Source organism: Schistocerca serialis, chromosome 2, assembly GCF_023864345.2.
Source record: "Schistocerca serialis cubense isolate TAMUIC-IGC-003099 chromosome 2, iqSchSeri2.2, whole genome shotgun sequence".
NCBI classification, from domain to species: Eukaryota; Metazoa; Arthropoda; class Insecta; order Orthoptera; family Acrididae; genus Schistocerca; species Schistocerca serialis.
This window is the reverse complement of record NC_064639.1, coordinates 95,202,043-95,217,663: the sequence shown is the minus strand read 5'-3', so window position 1 is coordinate 95,217,663 and position 15,621 is coordinate 95,202,043. Positions and strand designations below refer to the sequence as shown.

At 42.0% G+C, this 15,621-nt stretch overlaps 1 protein-coding gene across 2 annotated transcripts in view; it reads right to left on the bottom strand.

Annotated features, from left to right (window-relative positions):
• Positions 1-1,061: 1,061 nt before the first annotated feature.
• Positions 1,062-15,621, bottom strand: part of LOC126456774 (hemolymph lipopolysaccharide-binding protein-like) — a 37,012-nt gene continuing 22,452 nt past the window's right edge. The window contains exons 4-5 of one of the 2 annotated variants that reach the window (XM_050092544.1): positions 8,771-9,067; positions 1,062-1,311 (exon numbers count right to left, since the gene is read on the bottom strand). In XM_050092544.1, the coding sequence (XP_049948501.1) occupies positions 1,154-1,311; positions 8,771-9,067 (455 nt within the window). In that variant the 3' untranslated portion in view covers positions 1,062-1,153. The remainder of the gene's footprint in view (positions 1,312-8,770; positions 9,068-15,621) is intronic. The other variant, XM_050092545.1, reaches the window with a different exon arrangement.

Genomic DNA, 15,621 nt, shown 5'->3' with positions numbered 1-15,621 from the left:
TTGAGCACAGTGTATCGGCGTTGTGTTTCTCCTTTCAACAGTGGTTTGTGGAACATTCCCATACGTGCAGACCACGTTCTGGTCTCCGCGTATTACAAACGGACGTTAAGACTAGCTAGTTGTGGGGGCACCAGTGGTCGACTTAACGTCATCTAGGGAAGAACTCTGGGCACACATTGGATCTGCTGTGCCACCGAGAACAGTTGAAAACCATCTGCTTGCAGCAGGACTGAGAGCACGTGTGCCTCTGGCCAGACCACCACTGACACAAGGCACAGCCGAGCGTGGCTGCTCTGGTGCCGTGAAAGAATCGAATGGAGAGTGGAATGGCGCCCTGTTGTCGTGAGTGTTGACACTGGGTTCTATCTGTACGCGAGTGATGGCCTTAGACGCGTAGGGCGTAGATCTGATGAGCTGCCTAGGCCAGAGTGCACTGGCTCCGTTCCATGTTTCACAGTGCGAGAGTCCATCAGTTACAACTCGAGGTCACATTTGATTTATCTACTGGTTAAAGCAACAGGTGCGCACTACATTGCGCATAACATTATCCCTGTGCTATTGGCAAATCAGGACAGTGCACATACACATACGGCTGCTGTGATGTAATTTGCTTTCTGTGGTGTACAACAACTGGCCTTGCCAGCAAGATCACCATATCTCTCGGCAGCTGAACATCTGCAGAACATGGTGAAGCGGGAGCTCATTCGTTGTCTAGAAGGAACATTTCAGAATTTCAACAAAAGGAGGAAGAGACTGCGATAGACCAGTCTATCGCAGAAGGCCATTATGATCGTTTGTATGCGGGAATACACGCCTGCATTGCCGCCAGAGGAGGTGGGTGGGCTGTGTGTTGACGTGACTGTTTCTTTATCTTTCACTGTGACCTGTGAGTTTCATTCGGTCTGAATTTGTTGTCGTCTACTCTTACAACCTGGTCAACAAAATGACCTTGTCCTTGATGGTGTTGCATTTTTATACTTTTCACCAGTCTAAGTCATTTATTGGGTACTTACTCTGGGCTTTTTTTTTTCGGAAGACATATATCCACGTAGTCAGAAATATGCGCGAAAGAGTACTTTCTGTTTATTTGACAAAAGAGATTACATCATCAGTAGCACAAGAATACCGAAGCACCTGACAAGAAAGGCTTTTGCTAGGCTGGCAGCTCACAGACGAACGGGAGTGGGACTTTGCAGCGAATGTTCCTGACTTTGCCCGTTGCCTCCCACACGGCACCGCATTCACCTTCCATGGACGGTGGACCAGCGCTCTCGTCCCAGTGGATGTAGCCAACGGAGTCGAGTGGTTCACCTGAAGGCACAGAAGAAGAGCAGTCAGCAAACGGAATACCAGGAAGCTCATGCTGAATCAAATGGTTCAAATGGTTCTGAGCACTATGCAACTTAACTTCTGAGGTCATCAGTCGCCTAGAACTTAGAACTAATTAAACCTAACTAACCTAAGGACAGTACACACGTCTATGCCCGAGGCAGGATTCGAACCTGCGACCGTAGCGATCGCTCGGCTCCAGACTGTAGCGCCCAGAACCGCACGGCCACTCCGGCCGGCATGCTGAATCGATTTGAGTTACCCAAACATGATGTTCACTGGCGATCGTGGGACTGAATGCTATTTGGTGATGTTGTGGGCATGTAAGGCAATATAGGTGAAGTAATACACTGGCGTCCAAAGCTAAAGCTACATACGGAAATTTTGCAGACTTGCGTTTATTTTGCAACATTTAATCTAGGTGGTAGTGAGCTAGAAACAATGTAAAGAACGGAAACGAAGTCCCATGCTTCTTGACAGAGCGTATGGGAACGATGCGAGAGACTCGCACCGCCGTACTAGGCAAGGTCCTAATGGAGGTGGTTCTCCGTTGCCTTCCTCCGACCGTAATGGGAATGAATGATGATGATGAAGACGACAGAGCAACACCCAGTCATCTCGGGGCAGGTGAAAATCCCTGACCCCGCCCGGAATCGAACGCGGGACCCCGTGCCCGGGAAGCGAGAAGGCTACCGCGAGTATATTGCTCGACGCATTTGTAGCAGTTCTGAAGCGAACGCCATGATGTGTTTCCTTCCGTTTAGAAATCGAGTTGAACTCAAGAGGGCTTAAGTCAGGCGAGTGCAGTAGGTGGAATAGCACTTTCCAGTCCCATAAGTCAAACAAATCAGTAAGAGCTTGCACTGTACGTGCTTGAGCATTGTCCTGCAAAATGATGGTTAGGTCCTGCAGAAAGTGTCATCATCTCTGTTTCTAAGCTCGTCGTAGGTTGTGTTCCAAAAATGAACAACTGCTACAAATTCGTCGAGCAATATACTGCGCCGCACGAACTCTCAACACAACTGGCACTGCGAAGAGTATCCTACGACTTCCACATCGCTGGCAACGGGTTATACACAATGCTGGTGACTACTTTGAAGGTCAGTGAAACTATTAAGGTATACCGGAGGTAAAAGAGTCCCCCCCATTCGGATCTTCGAGCGGGGACTACTCAGCAGGACGCCGTTATCAGGAGAAATAAAACTGGCGTTCTACGGATCGGAGCGTAGAATGTCAGATCCCTTAATCGGGTAGTTAGGTTAGAAAATTATAAAGGGAAATGGATAGGTTGAAGTTGGATACCGTGGGAATTACAGATGTTCGGTGGCAGGAGGAGCAAGACCTCTGATCAGGTGAATACAGGGCTATAAGTACAAAATCAAATAGGGGTAATGGAGGAGTTGTTTTAGTAATGAACAAAAAATTAGGAGCGCAGGTGAGATTATTCAGATAGTGAAGGGACACTAAAGATTAATAGTCATGGAGGACTGGAATTCGATAGTAGGAAACGGAAGAGAAGGACAAGTAGGTGAATATGGAATGATGGTAAGGAATGAAAGAGAAAGCCAAATGGTAGAAATTTCCACGGAACATAACTTAATCATAGCTAACACTTGGTTTACAAATCATGAAAGAAGGTTGTATTCGTGGAAGAGGTCTGGAGACACTGGAAGGTATCAGATATACTATACAATGATAAGACAGAGGTTTAGGAACCAGGTTTTAAATTGCAAGAGATTTCCGCGGATAGAACCAGAGGTTGTAGAGAGTTTAAGACAGCACTAGGGAACAACTGACAAGAACGGGGGAACTAGATAGAGTAGAAGAAGAATAGGTAGTAGCTTTGGGGGATGAAATAGTAAAGGCAGCAGAGGATAAAGTAGGTAAAAAGATGAGGGCTAGTAGAAATCCTTGGATAACAGAAAATACATTGAACTTAATTGGAGAAAGGAGAAAATATGAAAATGCAATAAATGAAGTAGGCAAAAGGAATACAATCGTCTCAAAATGAGATCGACAGGAATTGCAAAGTGGCTAAGCAAGGATGGCTACAGGACAAATGTAGGGCAGTAGAAGCATATATGACTAGGGGTAAGATAGACACTGCCTATAGGAAAATTAAAGAAAGCTTTGGACAAAAGAGAACCACTTGTATGAATATCAGATTAAAAACCAGTACGAAGCAAAGAAGAGAAAGCAGAATGGTGGAAAGAGTATGTAGAGGGTCTACACAAAGGCGATACTATGGAAATGAAAGAGGACGTAGAGAAAGATGAAATGGGAGATATGATACTGCGTGAAGAATTGACAGAGCACTGGAAGATCTAAGTCGAAACAAGGCCCCGGGAGTAGACAATATTCCATTAGAACTATTGACAGCCTTGGGAGAGCTAGCCCTGACAAAACTCTACCATTGGGTGAGCAAGATGTATGAGACAAGCGAAATATCCTCAGACTTCAAGAGGAATATAATAATTCCAAACCCAAAGAAAGAGGTGTTGACAGGTGTGAAAATTACCGAACTATCAGTTAAATAATTCACGGCTGCAAAATACTAACACAAATTCTTTACACACGAATCGAAAAACTGGTAGCAGCCGATCTCTAGGACGATCAGTTTGGATTCCGTAGAAATGTTGGAACACGTGAGGCAATACTCACCCTGCGACATATCTTAGATTTAGGAAAGGTAAACCTACGTTTCTTGCATTTGTAGACTTAGAGAAAGCTTTTGACAGTCTTGACTGAAATTCTCTCTATCAAATTCTAAATGCAGCAGGGGCTAAATACAGGGAACGAAAGGCTATTTACAATTTGTACAGCAACCTGATGACAGTTATAAGAGTCGAGGGGCACGAAAGAGAAGCAGTGGTTGGGAAAGTATTTGTATCCTATCCCCGATGTTGTTCTATCTGTATATTGAACAACAGGTAGAGAAAACTAAAGAAAAATTTGGAGTAGAAATTAAAATCCATGGAGCAGAAATAAAAAATTTGTGGTTTACCGATGATATTGTAATTCTGTCAGAGACAGCAAAGGACTTGGAAGAGCAGTTGAACGGAATGGACAGTATCTTGAAAGGAGGACATAAGATGAATATCAACAAATACAAAACCAGGGTAATGGAATGCAGTCAAATTAAATCAGATGATGCTGAGTGTATTAGTTTAGGAAATGAGACAGTTAAAGTAGAAGATGATGTTTGCTATTTGGGGAGCAAAATAAATGATGATGGTCAAAGTAGAGAGGATATAAAATGTGGGCTGGCAATAGCAAGGAATGCGTTTCTGAAGAAGAGAAATTTGTTAACATCGAGTATAGATTTAAGTGTCAGGAAGCAGTTTCTGAAAGTATTTGTATGGAGTATAGCCATTTATGGATGTGAAACATGGACGATAACTAGTTTAGACAAGAAGAGAATAGAATATTTCGAAATGTGATGTTACAGAAGAATACTGAAGATTAGATGAGTAGATGACGTAACTAATGAGGAGGTACTGAATAGAATAGGGGAGAAGAAGAGTTTGTGGCACAAATTCACTAGAAGAAGGGATCGTTTGGTGGGACATGTTCTGAGGCATCAAGGGATCACCAATTTGGTATTGGAGGGCAGCGCGGAGCGTAAAAATTGTAGAGAGACACCAAGAGATGAATATACTAAGCAGATTCAGAGGGATGTAGTTTGCAGTAGTTACTTGGAGATGAATATAATCTTGCAGATGATAGAGTAGCATGGAGGGCTGCATCAAACCAGTCTCTAGACTGAGGACCTCAAAAACAACAACAGCGTGAACCTTCTCCTCTACCGCAGAGCCACTTGAACGAGGCAGTGTTTTGCGTTGCTGTCGGTGAACAATTACGATCAGCATAATGAGCAGCACTGGCGCGACAGGGCTTTTGTTGATCTGCACTTGGAGCAATCAGTACGATCACCTGTGTCATTTTCGGCTTTGCTGTAGTGAATGCATGGAAAATTGGAAATCTGTGGTAAGTTCCTGTGGGACCAAACCGATAAGGTCATCTGTCCCTAGGCTTACATACTACTAATCTTAAACTAACTTACGCTAACGACACCACATACACCCATGCCCGAAGGAGGACTCGAACCTCCGGCGGGGGTAGCCGCGCGAACCGTGGCAAGGCGCCACAGATCGCACGGCTACCCCGCGGGGCGAGTGAATGTGTGAGTTCATCAAAAACTATTAGGGTGTAGGCACTGTTTTCCATTGTAGTCAACGAGTTTCGCGCATAATTTTCATATTGTTATTAGCACAGAAGGAATGGCGCAAATCAACAACAGAAACTGTTTGTGTCAACTCTTTCCATTCACATGAAATAACTTCTGTGTACAATCGTCCTCATTAAGATTTATAGCTAGGACCTTCAATCATTGGCGTTATCCATTAAAGATCTGCATATTAAATTACAGCTCAGATCTTAGACTTGTGTCTGGCTCTTAACTAGTGTCCTGTGTCAGGGTAACATTTCACAAGCACAGAGTTTCACATGGACTATATTCAGCATGCAATTAAGACGTTTTTGAGTAAGAAATTCTTAAGGTTATGAATATCTATTACACCATAATGTATGTCCTACAGTAAACAGTTCAAATTAAATAGAATAGGTAGTTTATTGATGTAAAACATTAATGACACAAGGTGAAAGACTGAATCACTACACGCTTGTCCTCCTGCAAACTTTCACTACTTTGAAGTTCACTAAAGTCACTTACTACGTATCATACATCTCAGGCACTTCTAGTTAGATTTAACTAACAGAAACAACTCAGTATCAGAAAGGCCTTTGCAACAGTAATATATTATCAATGTGATGGATATAGAAATATTTGAAACCTCCTTAACAATGAGTCTAAGTAAAGTAAGTAATATACAAGTAGAATGTTAAAAGATCTGCACCGCACAGCATTTATAGTTGTAGAAGTAGCAGCGTGTAGATGATCACTCGCATAGGTAGTGTGCAACAACATGTTGGCGAATTTACGCTTTTGGAAAAATATCCAGCTGTATATTATTTAACCAGCAATAATTACAAAGAATGGAAGTATATCGTTGGACTGAAACTTTTACCCCAAGACTGCTTCAGTGAGTGAGAATTGTCATTACTTGACAACCGGTGATTTACTGCACTTCAATGTAACTAAAACAGAACAATTTGTCTTACATGTTGGGTGAATGATCGGTTTCACCGCATTGTGAGTTAATAACTTTTTCTCTCATTAACATCCACTTCCAAAGGCGGAAATATTCATTGATGACAGAAATATAAATGAATTACCAAACTACGTTTACTTATATGTAATAACGGACATACTTTTTATTTAAGTACTTTAAATCTATCTACACGTTTCGAAAAATATTACTATGAAGAGTGCCACTGTATTTAGATGGCAATAACGTTGCACTGAATGAGATTTGATTTCATATTCCATGTTTCTCAATAACACAGATCACAAAAACAAATAATCGGTATTATTTAATTAGAGAGGATATAAAATGTAGAATGGAAATGGCAAGGAAAGCGTTTCTGAAGAGGAGAAATTTTTAACATCGAGTATAGATTTAAGTGTCAGGAAGTCGTTTCTGAAAGTATTTGTATAGAGTGTAGCCATGTATGGAAGTGAAACATGGCCGATAAATAGTTTGGACAAGAAGAGAATAGAAGTTTTCGAAATGTGGTGCTACAGAAGAATGCTGTAGATGGGTAGATCACATAACTGATGAGTAGGTACTGAATAGAATTGGGGAGAAGAGAAATTTGTGGCACAACTTGACTGGAAGAAGGGATCAGTTGGTAGGACATGTTCTGAGGCATCAAGGGATCACCAATTTAGTATTGGAGGGCAGCGTGGAGGGTAAAAATCTTGGAGGGAGACCAAGAGATGAATGCAATAAACAGATAAAGAAGGATGTAGGTTGCAGTAGGTACAGGGAGATGAAGAAGCTTGCACAGGTTAGAGTAGCATGGAGAGTTGCAACAAACCAGTCTCTGGACTGAAGACCACAACAACAAGGTGCTGTGTTACGTAAGGTAGTGGTCACATGACCAGGTTCTTAAATGGGGAGATCGAGCAGAGCTCATAGCGTTTAGTTTTCATCTTCTGGTCGGTGAGGCTGGTTTGGCAAGGTCTGTGCAACTGGAGTGTCACATCTACAATTCTTTATCACCCTCTACATTTCTAACTCTGAGGAACCTGCTGAATCGCTCTTTCCATTCCACCCAACAAACAATTTGCACGATATCTCCTTTCAGTGATGCCTCAGGCTCACAGATTTCTACAGGAACGTTTCTGAGTTGATTATGTACAGGCCCGTTTATCAATATATATAGACTTGCCTTCCAAGCTACTCAGAAATTATTCTCAATGGCTCATCAATTGACCAACTCTGAAACCGATCAGTTTAATTACTCAAATTTCGTCCTTTTGGTGTACATTGACTTCCATTAACACTATAATCGTTGTAGACATTGCATTGAGCTTCACATTTCCCGAAAGTCTGTGCCCTTTGTTCCAACGATTTCGCCTAATCGCTCATCCTTGGCCACCACTGACAGTATGATTTACCACTGCAGGCACGGATCAAAGCTCTGTCATCTTTTGTTTCTCTTAAGTCATTAACATTGGCGATGTGCATAAACCACTCCCTGCTCTATTGGTTTCCTGAATTCCATTAAGCCGATGGCACTGTTTGATCGTAAATTAACGTACAGACCCCGCATACCAACACATATCCATCAACAGGCTGAACACACTCTCGTCAGTCATGCCATGGCCTACATCCTGTTTATCCATATCCCCTGCCTCTTCCTGCAAACTCTCCCAATCCACACATCCAAATATACCAACACACCAGCGCTCCTCACATTGCCACACCTCTACATGCAACACAAACATCCCCTCCCACTGCTGGCTAATGGTCCACGTCCTAAGGCTTGCAGCTATTCATTCCCAAAATAAAGATCGCCTTTAGCTCGTGTTTTTGTAATAAGCGCTGAACATTTTCGACGTGATCAATGAACAACCAAAGTATGTTTAATTGTTTGTAATAATGGGCATCTTTTTTGTTTAAGTACTTTAAAACTATCTATACGTTTCTAAAACACTTCTGATGAAAAGTGACAAGAGTACAATCCCCCCCCCCCCACCCAATCTCAGGAATCAGCACGTTGTAATGGAGTTACAACAATAATAACAGATATATAAACAACAAGGTACAACTAGGTAATGGCCGGGTCGTATTCAATAGACATCTCAATAAAATTTAATCTGTGGACACCCCTCGAAGCTAGAAAACAGTTTATGAAGAAATGGTAGGCTTTTATAAATGTGACATTAGCTGTTTGTGTGGTGAGTTTCAAGGATATAAGCTTCACACTTACATAAATCTTAAATTCATATTTATTGAAGGCGGTTGCAACTTACCGAGAACTGTCTCGTAGTAGCCTTTCTGCGGCTCGTAGCGGTATCCAACCCTCGCCAGAATCTGGCCGCAAATCACTTTTCTAATGACTTCTTCCTCCTCCTTGGAATTAATAATCACCATGTGGCCACCGTCTTCTTCACAAATACTTTTCGCCTCAGACCAAGTCGCACGTAACTGGGGCACTTTGTAGTAACCCACACCATCATATTTCGTATATCCAGCACGAACGTCCCTAGGTGTTCCAGTCGTTGCCACGGTGTCGTTATTGCAGGCATTAGAGCGAAGAGTGGGAACTTCTGCAAACACATCTATTTTACTACAGAATACAGATAAAATGCTTACGCTTTCTGTAAAAATCAACACTTACTTTCTGTTATATATATTTTATCTGTCAGTTCGAAGTTTTGTGTAGTTGCTATCTACCTTTAATTTGTTTATGTTATTTTCCCCAAGCCCTGTGAATGTCATCAACAACTAAAAGAGAATTACTGTCGATTTTGCACTTTCACTAGACAATTTTTTTATTCGTCTCAAAACACTTACAAAAGAAGCAACAGACCGCTACTGAAAAGTTTTGAAAATTGATCGTCCAACAGTCTGATTCCGGATCCATAGTAGACAGCGAACACACAGTCTATCTCCGGACTTACAGCGTTCTCTAAACGCAGCTCTTTTGTGTTACTGTCATGACCGAATACAAACACCGTTTCATTCGTGCCTGTTCGCTGTAAATTTCAAACCATCAGCACGGATCCAGCCGCACAGCCATGTACAGCAGAACTGACCTGTGCATATCACTTCAGCTGACGGAATTTATGAGAATGTTCTGTTCCAATACCATCTGACGCACACCTTCATATTACACAGGTTTTCTTATCCTACAGTTTTCGCAACCACCTATATGAATTAATAAAGCCACTGGATTTCATATTTGACTGTTGGGGTTACCCATCAATAACTTTTGATTCTAAACGTTCGACGCAGGCTGCTCTGAAATTCATAAAGTTGCGCTTGAGTTTCAGCATTGAAAGTTTATCCTAAATTCTCTGGCACACTGCGTACCGTATATGAAACTTCGGGTAGTTTTGGATGCAAACGGGAAGAGCTTCCGACGGCGCTAGGTGTGGTGCGATGTGCATACATGTTTTACAGTAGCAATTTTCTGTCTGTCCCAGTTGCTACGCTCCGGTTCAAAAAGGTAGTAACGAGCAGTTTATGACGTTACTTTCAGGGCAACCTTCATAAGCGTGGACCACACAATATATTTTACCCACGTGCACTTAGGTGGAAGAGCAGATATTGCTAGGCAACTGCTGCGTCTGCAGACTCGTGTCATATGCAGAGCGAGGCATAATGGCGACGCAGCGTATGTAAACACATGTAATTTTTCTGTTGGTCACAACATGTACGATGGGGGAGGCTGATGCGTAGAAGATGACACCTGAATTTAAACAATGGATTTTAATGCTTGCGAAGTACTTTTGCAGCTTGTTGGTCATGGAAGGGATATCTCCTTACAATGTTAGTCACCAGGGACCGCATATGGTTAAACTACCATGAACCAAAGAATTTGCAAACACAAGCACCAGAATGGTGAGGTCAGATTTGAAATCCACACATCGCGAGGGAATACTATCAGTGCTGTGTCATACTAGGACCACGTAAGTAAATCATCATTCTGTTTGCAGTTGTTCTAATGATAATGTATGACTCCAAGCCCACCGCTTTGCAGTTACGACAGTAACAGACCTGACTGACGTCTTCTCCGTCTATCTCATGCTTGACAGATCATTCCATAAAAGTCTACAGTTAGCTCCATTAAAACTCTGACGTCTACCCTTGTCCATACGCTAGTCATGTTTTCTGTCTGTAGTACACAGAAATCCTTCAATATCCTTCTACGTGTAATAGGACAAACATGGCAGACACATGTTCAGTCAATAACGATATCAAGCTATAAAAGCTCACAATATGTAACAAACTCAGTCCTGTTTTTCCGTAACATCAAATAACACAAACATCATTTCTAATATCACAACCTTTTAGAAAACTGAAAATGAAAGGAAGTAAATAATAATTTGATACAGCGGGATGTGAACCCGCTACGCACAACTTTTCAACTTAGGGCCTTCCAACTACGCCACACTGAAGTTCTGCAATGAATGACCTTGTATTTCATTTTACGGTCCTCTGAAGAAAAATTTAATCGCCCATATGCTATTAACTGGCATTTAATTATAACAAATCTGACAAAGAATGGCACGTCTTCTAAAAATATCCACTGTGACATTGCATTAAAACGGCTTAGTTTCATGATACGAGAGGTATAACACGAAAATAACAATATGGAAAGTCTTTAACTAACGATATAACGTTTACCGTCGTTTTATTACAAAAAATCATACAAATAAAAGTGCATTCTCCAGATGTTAAATGTGCTGATGCTTAGGAACAGCATATATGCGGAGACTGAAAGTTTGTAACATAAAACCCAAAGTATACATTTCAGCTGAACTCGAAAAATACAATATGGCGCCTCAAAGGATGTGCTTTCGATATAGAGATCGTTCTTGCATCTTATTGCTTCCACTTTAGGAGGCACGCAGAATTTATTTGTGTTCCACGTGGCGAAGTGACTTCTCAACGTGATATAGCAGGAAGTGACGTAACCAAATTCGTAGAGCGCCACGTCAGTCTTAGCTAACAGGCCGAGGTGGCGACAGTTTAACGCTTTGGTTGCGCCCAAGATGCAGAGTCAATGTGCAGGCAGTCTGTCTGGCCTCGCCCATTCACCCTGTGAATGGACTGGTGACTTCTGCTTCGGCAGCATCCGAACATACGCACGAGGGGAAGAGTTTGCTGGTTATCGTGCGCTCTAATGTTGGGCGCATTATGCAGCCTCTTAGGTAAATAGCGTCCAGGACCAGAAAGAAATCCAATGTACAATCGGTCTGGCGGGTACCACAGGAGGAGGTTGGTTTTGAGGCCGTCCACAGTTCGTACCGGCGGCTGGTGGAAGTGATGCAGCGCTGTGATCGCTCGCAGAGTGCATCGTTCCCAGGACTGATCGGGGTACTTCGGTTTTGAGGAGAGTGAAGGTACTCAATCAAAGGCTCCTTTTATTCTGTTACGGTATTGGCTGCAGATTTCCGGACCTGGTATAGGGGTAGAGAACTGCAGAACCCTCCTTAATAGGTCAGGAGTGCAGTACAGAAAGGAAGCAGCTACTTGTGTATTGTACTACTTGTGGAACGTACATGGATGTTTCTCAGGCTGGGTGCTAGTATGAGGTCGTTTGATGAACATTCGGTTGTCGATACGTAGAGAGCGAAATAGACTACATAGACAGTTAAGACACTTCGGATGTCAAAATTTTAACAGCAAATGCACTAAGTATTCGTAAGTGTCCCTCTTGATAAGTATGGAGGTGTGATTACACATGTCAATCACATCGCGATTACGGGCAGCATGGGGTTCACGCCTGAGCCTCAGGACGTGCGCTGCCAGCGCATGTCGGGTGTTTCAAGCGTCAACTTCGCGTCTCAATATATCGGGATGTAATGGGAATATTGCGATGCAATCAACGCCATTGTGTATGTGCTTTGTTATGCTATGGATAGCTGAAGAAAAAATATAGGAGGTCCATTTAAAAAAAAACATAAGTTTGTGTTAAAAAACACATATGCTTTCGTTTTAGAATGTTTCCGAATATGTACATTCATGGGCCCCAGCCCTACATTGATACCGGTGAAAGTCGTTTTCCAATAGCTGTTATTGTACCAGAGATATTTTGGGTGGACAAGATAGCTGGGACACCCTGTATATTTACTAATTTCCATTATTTCAAGATAGTTAATCTTCCTTTCTCTAATCTAACATTAACATTTTTCATTTCCGAAAATGGAGGTACTCTTAAATGCACTAGTTTTAAATCTTTGATCCTAAAATATTTCACTGCACCATGTGTTTATCTTTGTACCTAATAACGGCGTAACAGCCTTAAAACGGTTTGTAAAATGAATAATAAATATTGTAGAACATTACACAAGTGTTGCGTGTGTTTTCATTCAAAAAGTAAACTACATATATTTATGCCCTCCCCCCCCCCCCCCCTATGAACCATGGACCTTGCCGTTAGTGGGGAGGCTTGCGTGCCTCAGCGATACAGATAGCCGTACCGTAGGTGCAACCACAACAGAGGGGTATCTGTTGAGAGGCAAGACAAACGTGTGGTTCCTGAAGAGGGGCAGCAGGCTTTTCAGTACTTGCAGGGGCAACAGTCTGGATGATTGTCTGATCTGGCCTTGTAACACTAACCAAATTGGCCTTGCTGTTGTGGTACTGCGAACGGCTGAAAGCAAGGGGAAACTACAGCTGTAATTTTTCCCGAGGGCATGCAGCTTTACTGTATGGTTAATGATGATGGCGTCCTCTTGGGTAGAATATTCCGGAGGTAAAATAGTGCCCCATTCGGATCTCCGGGAGGGGACTACTCAAGAGGACGTTGTTATCAGGAGAAAGAAAACTGGCGTTATACGGCTCGCAGCGTGGAATGTCAGATCCCTTAATCGGACAGGTAGGTTAGAAAATTTAAAAAGGGAAATGGTTAGGTTAAAGTTAGATATAGTGGGAATTAGTGAAGTTCGGTGGCAGGAGGAACAAGACTATTGGTCAGGCGAGTACAGGGTTATAAATACAAAATCAAATAGGGGTCATGCAGGAGTAGGTTTAATAATGAATAAAAAAATAGAAATGCGGGTAATGCTACTACAAACAGCATAGTGAACGCATTATTGTGGCCAAGATAGACACGAAGCGCACGCCTACTATAGTAGTACAAGTTTATGTGTCAACTAGCTCTGCAGATGTCGAACAAATTGAAGAAATGTATGACGAAATAAAAGAAATTATTCAGATAGTGAAGGGAGACGAAAATGTAATAGTCATGGGTGACTGGAATTCGGTAGTAGAAAAAGCAAGAAGGAAACGTAGTAGGTGACTATGGATTGGGGCTAAGAAATGCAAGAGGAAGCCGCCTGGTAGTATTTTGCACAGAGCACAACTTAATCATAGTTAACACTTGGTTCAAGAATCATAAATGAAGGTTGTATACATGGAAGAAGCCTGGAGATACTGACAGATTTCAGATAGATTATATAATGGTAAAACAGAGATTTAGGAACCAGATTTTAAATTGTAAGACATTTCCAGGGGCAGATGTGGACTCTGACCACCATCTATTGCTTATGAATTGTAGATTAAAACTGAAGAAACTGCAAAAAGGTGGGAATTGAAGGAGATGGGACCTGGATAAACTGAATAAACCAGAGGTTGTACAGGGTTTCAGGGGAGGCGTAAGGGAACAAATGGTAGGAATGGGGGAAAGAAATACAGTAGAAGAAGAATGGGTAGCTTTGAGGGATGAAGTAGTGAAGGCAGCGGAGGATCAAGTAGGTAAAAAGACGAGGGCTAGTAGAAATCCTTGGGTAACAGAAGAAATATTGAATTTAATTGATGAAAGAAGAAAATATAAAAATGCAGTAAATGAAGCAGGCAAAAAGAAATACAAACGTCTCAAAAATGAGATCGACAGGAGGTGCAAAATGCTAAGCAGGGATGGTTAGAGGATAAATGTAAGGATGTAGAGGCTTATCTCACTAGGTGTAAGATAGATACTGCCTACAGGAAAATTAAATAGACCTTTGGAGAAAAGAGAACCACTTGTATGAATATTAAGAGCTCAGATGGAAACCCAGTTCTAAGCAAAGAAGGGAAAGCAGAAAGGTGGAAGGAGTATATAGAGGGTCTATACAAGGGCGATGTACTTGAGGACAATATTATGGAAATGGAAGAGGATATAGATGAAGATGAAATGGGAGATATGATACTGCGTGAAGAGTTTGACAGAGCACTGAAAGACCTGAGTCGAATCAAGGCGCCGGGAGTAGGTAACATTCCATTAGAACTACTGACGGCCTTGGGAGAGCCAGCCCTGACAAAACTCTACCACCTGGTGAGCAAGATGTATGAGACAGGCGAAATACCCTCAGACTTCAAGAAGAATATAATAATTCCAATACCAAAGAAAGCAGGTGTTGACAGATGTGAAAATTATCGAACTATCAGTTTAGTAAGTCACGGCTGCAAAATACTAACTCGAATTCTTTACAGACGAATGGAAAAACTAGTGGAAGCCGACCTAGGGGAAGATCAGTATGGATTCCGTAGAAATATTGGAACACGTGAGGCAATAGTGACCCTACGACTTATCTTAGAAGCTAGATTAAGGAAGGGCAAACCTACGTTACTAGCATTTGTAGACATAGAGAAAGCTTTTGACAATGTTGACTGGAATACTCTCTTTCAAATTCTGAAGGTGGCGGGGGTAAAATACAGGGAGCGGAAGGCTATTTACAACTTGTACAGAAAACAGATGGCAGTTATAAGAGTCGAGGAGTATGAATGGGAAGCAGTGGTTGGGAAGGGAGTGAGACAGCGTTGTAGCCTCTCCCCTATGTTGTACAATCTGTATATTGAGCAAGCAGTAAAGGAAGCAAAAGAAAAATTCGGAGTAGGTATTAAAATCCATGGAGAAGACATAAAAAATTTAAGGTTCGCCGATGATTTGTAATTCTGTCAGAGACAGTAAAGGACTTGGAAGAGCAGTTGAACGGAATGGACAGTGTCTTGAAAGGAGGATATAAGATGAACATCAACAAAAGCAAAACGAGGATAATGGAATGTAGTCGAATCAAGTCGGGTGATGCTGAAGGTATTAGATTAGGAAATGAGACACTTAAATTAGTAAAGGAGTTTTGCTATTTGGGGAGCAAAATAACTGATGAAGGTC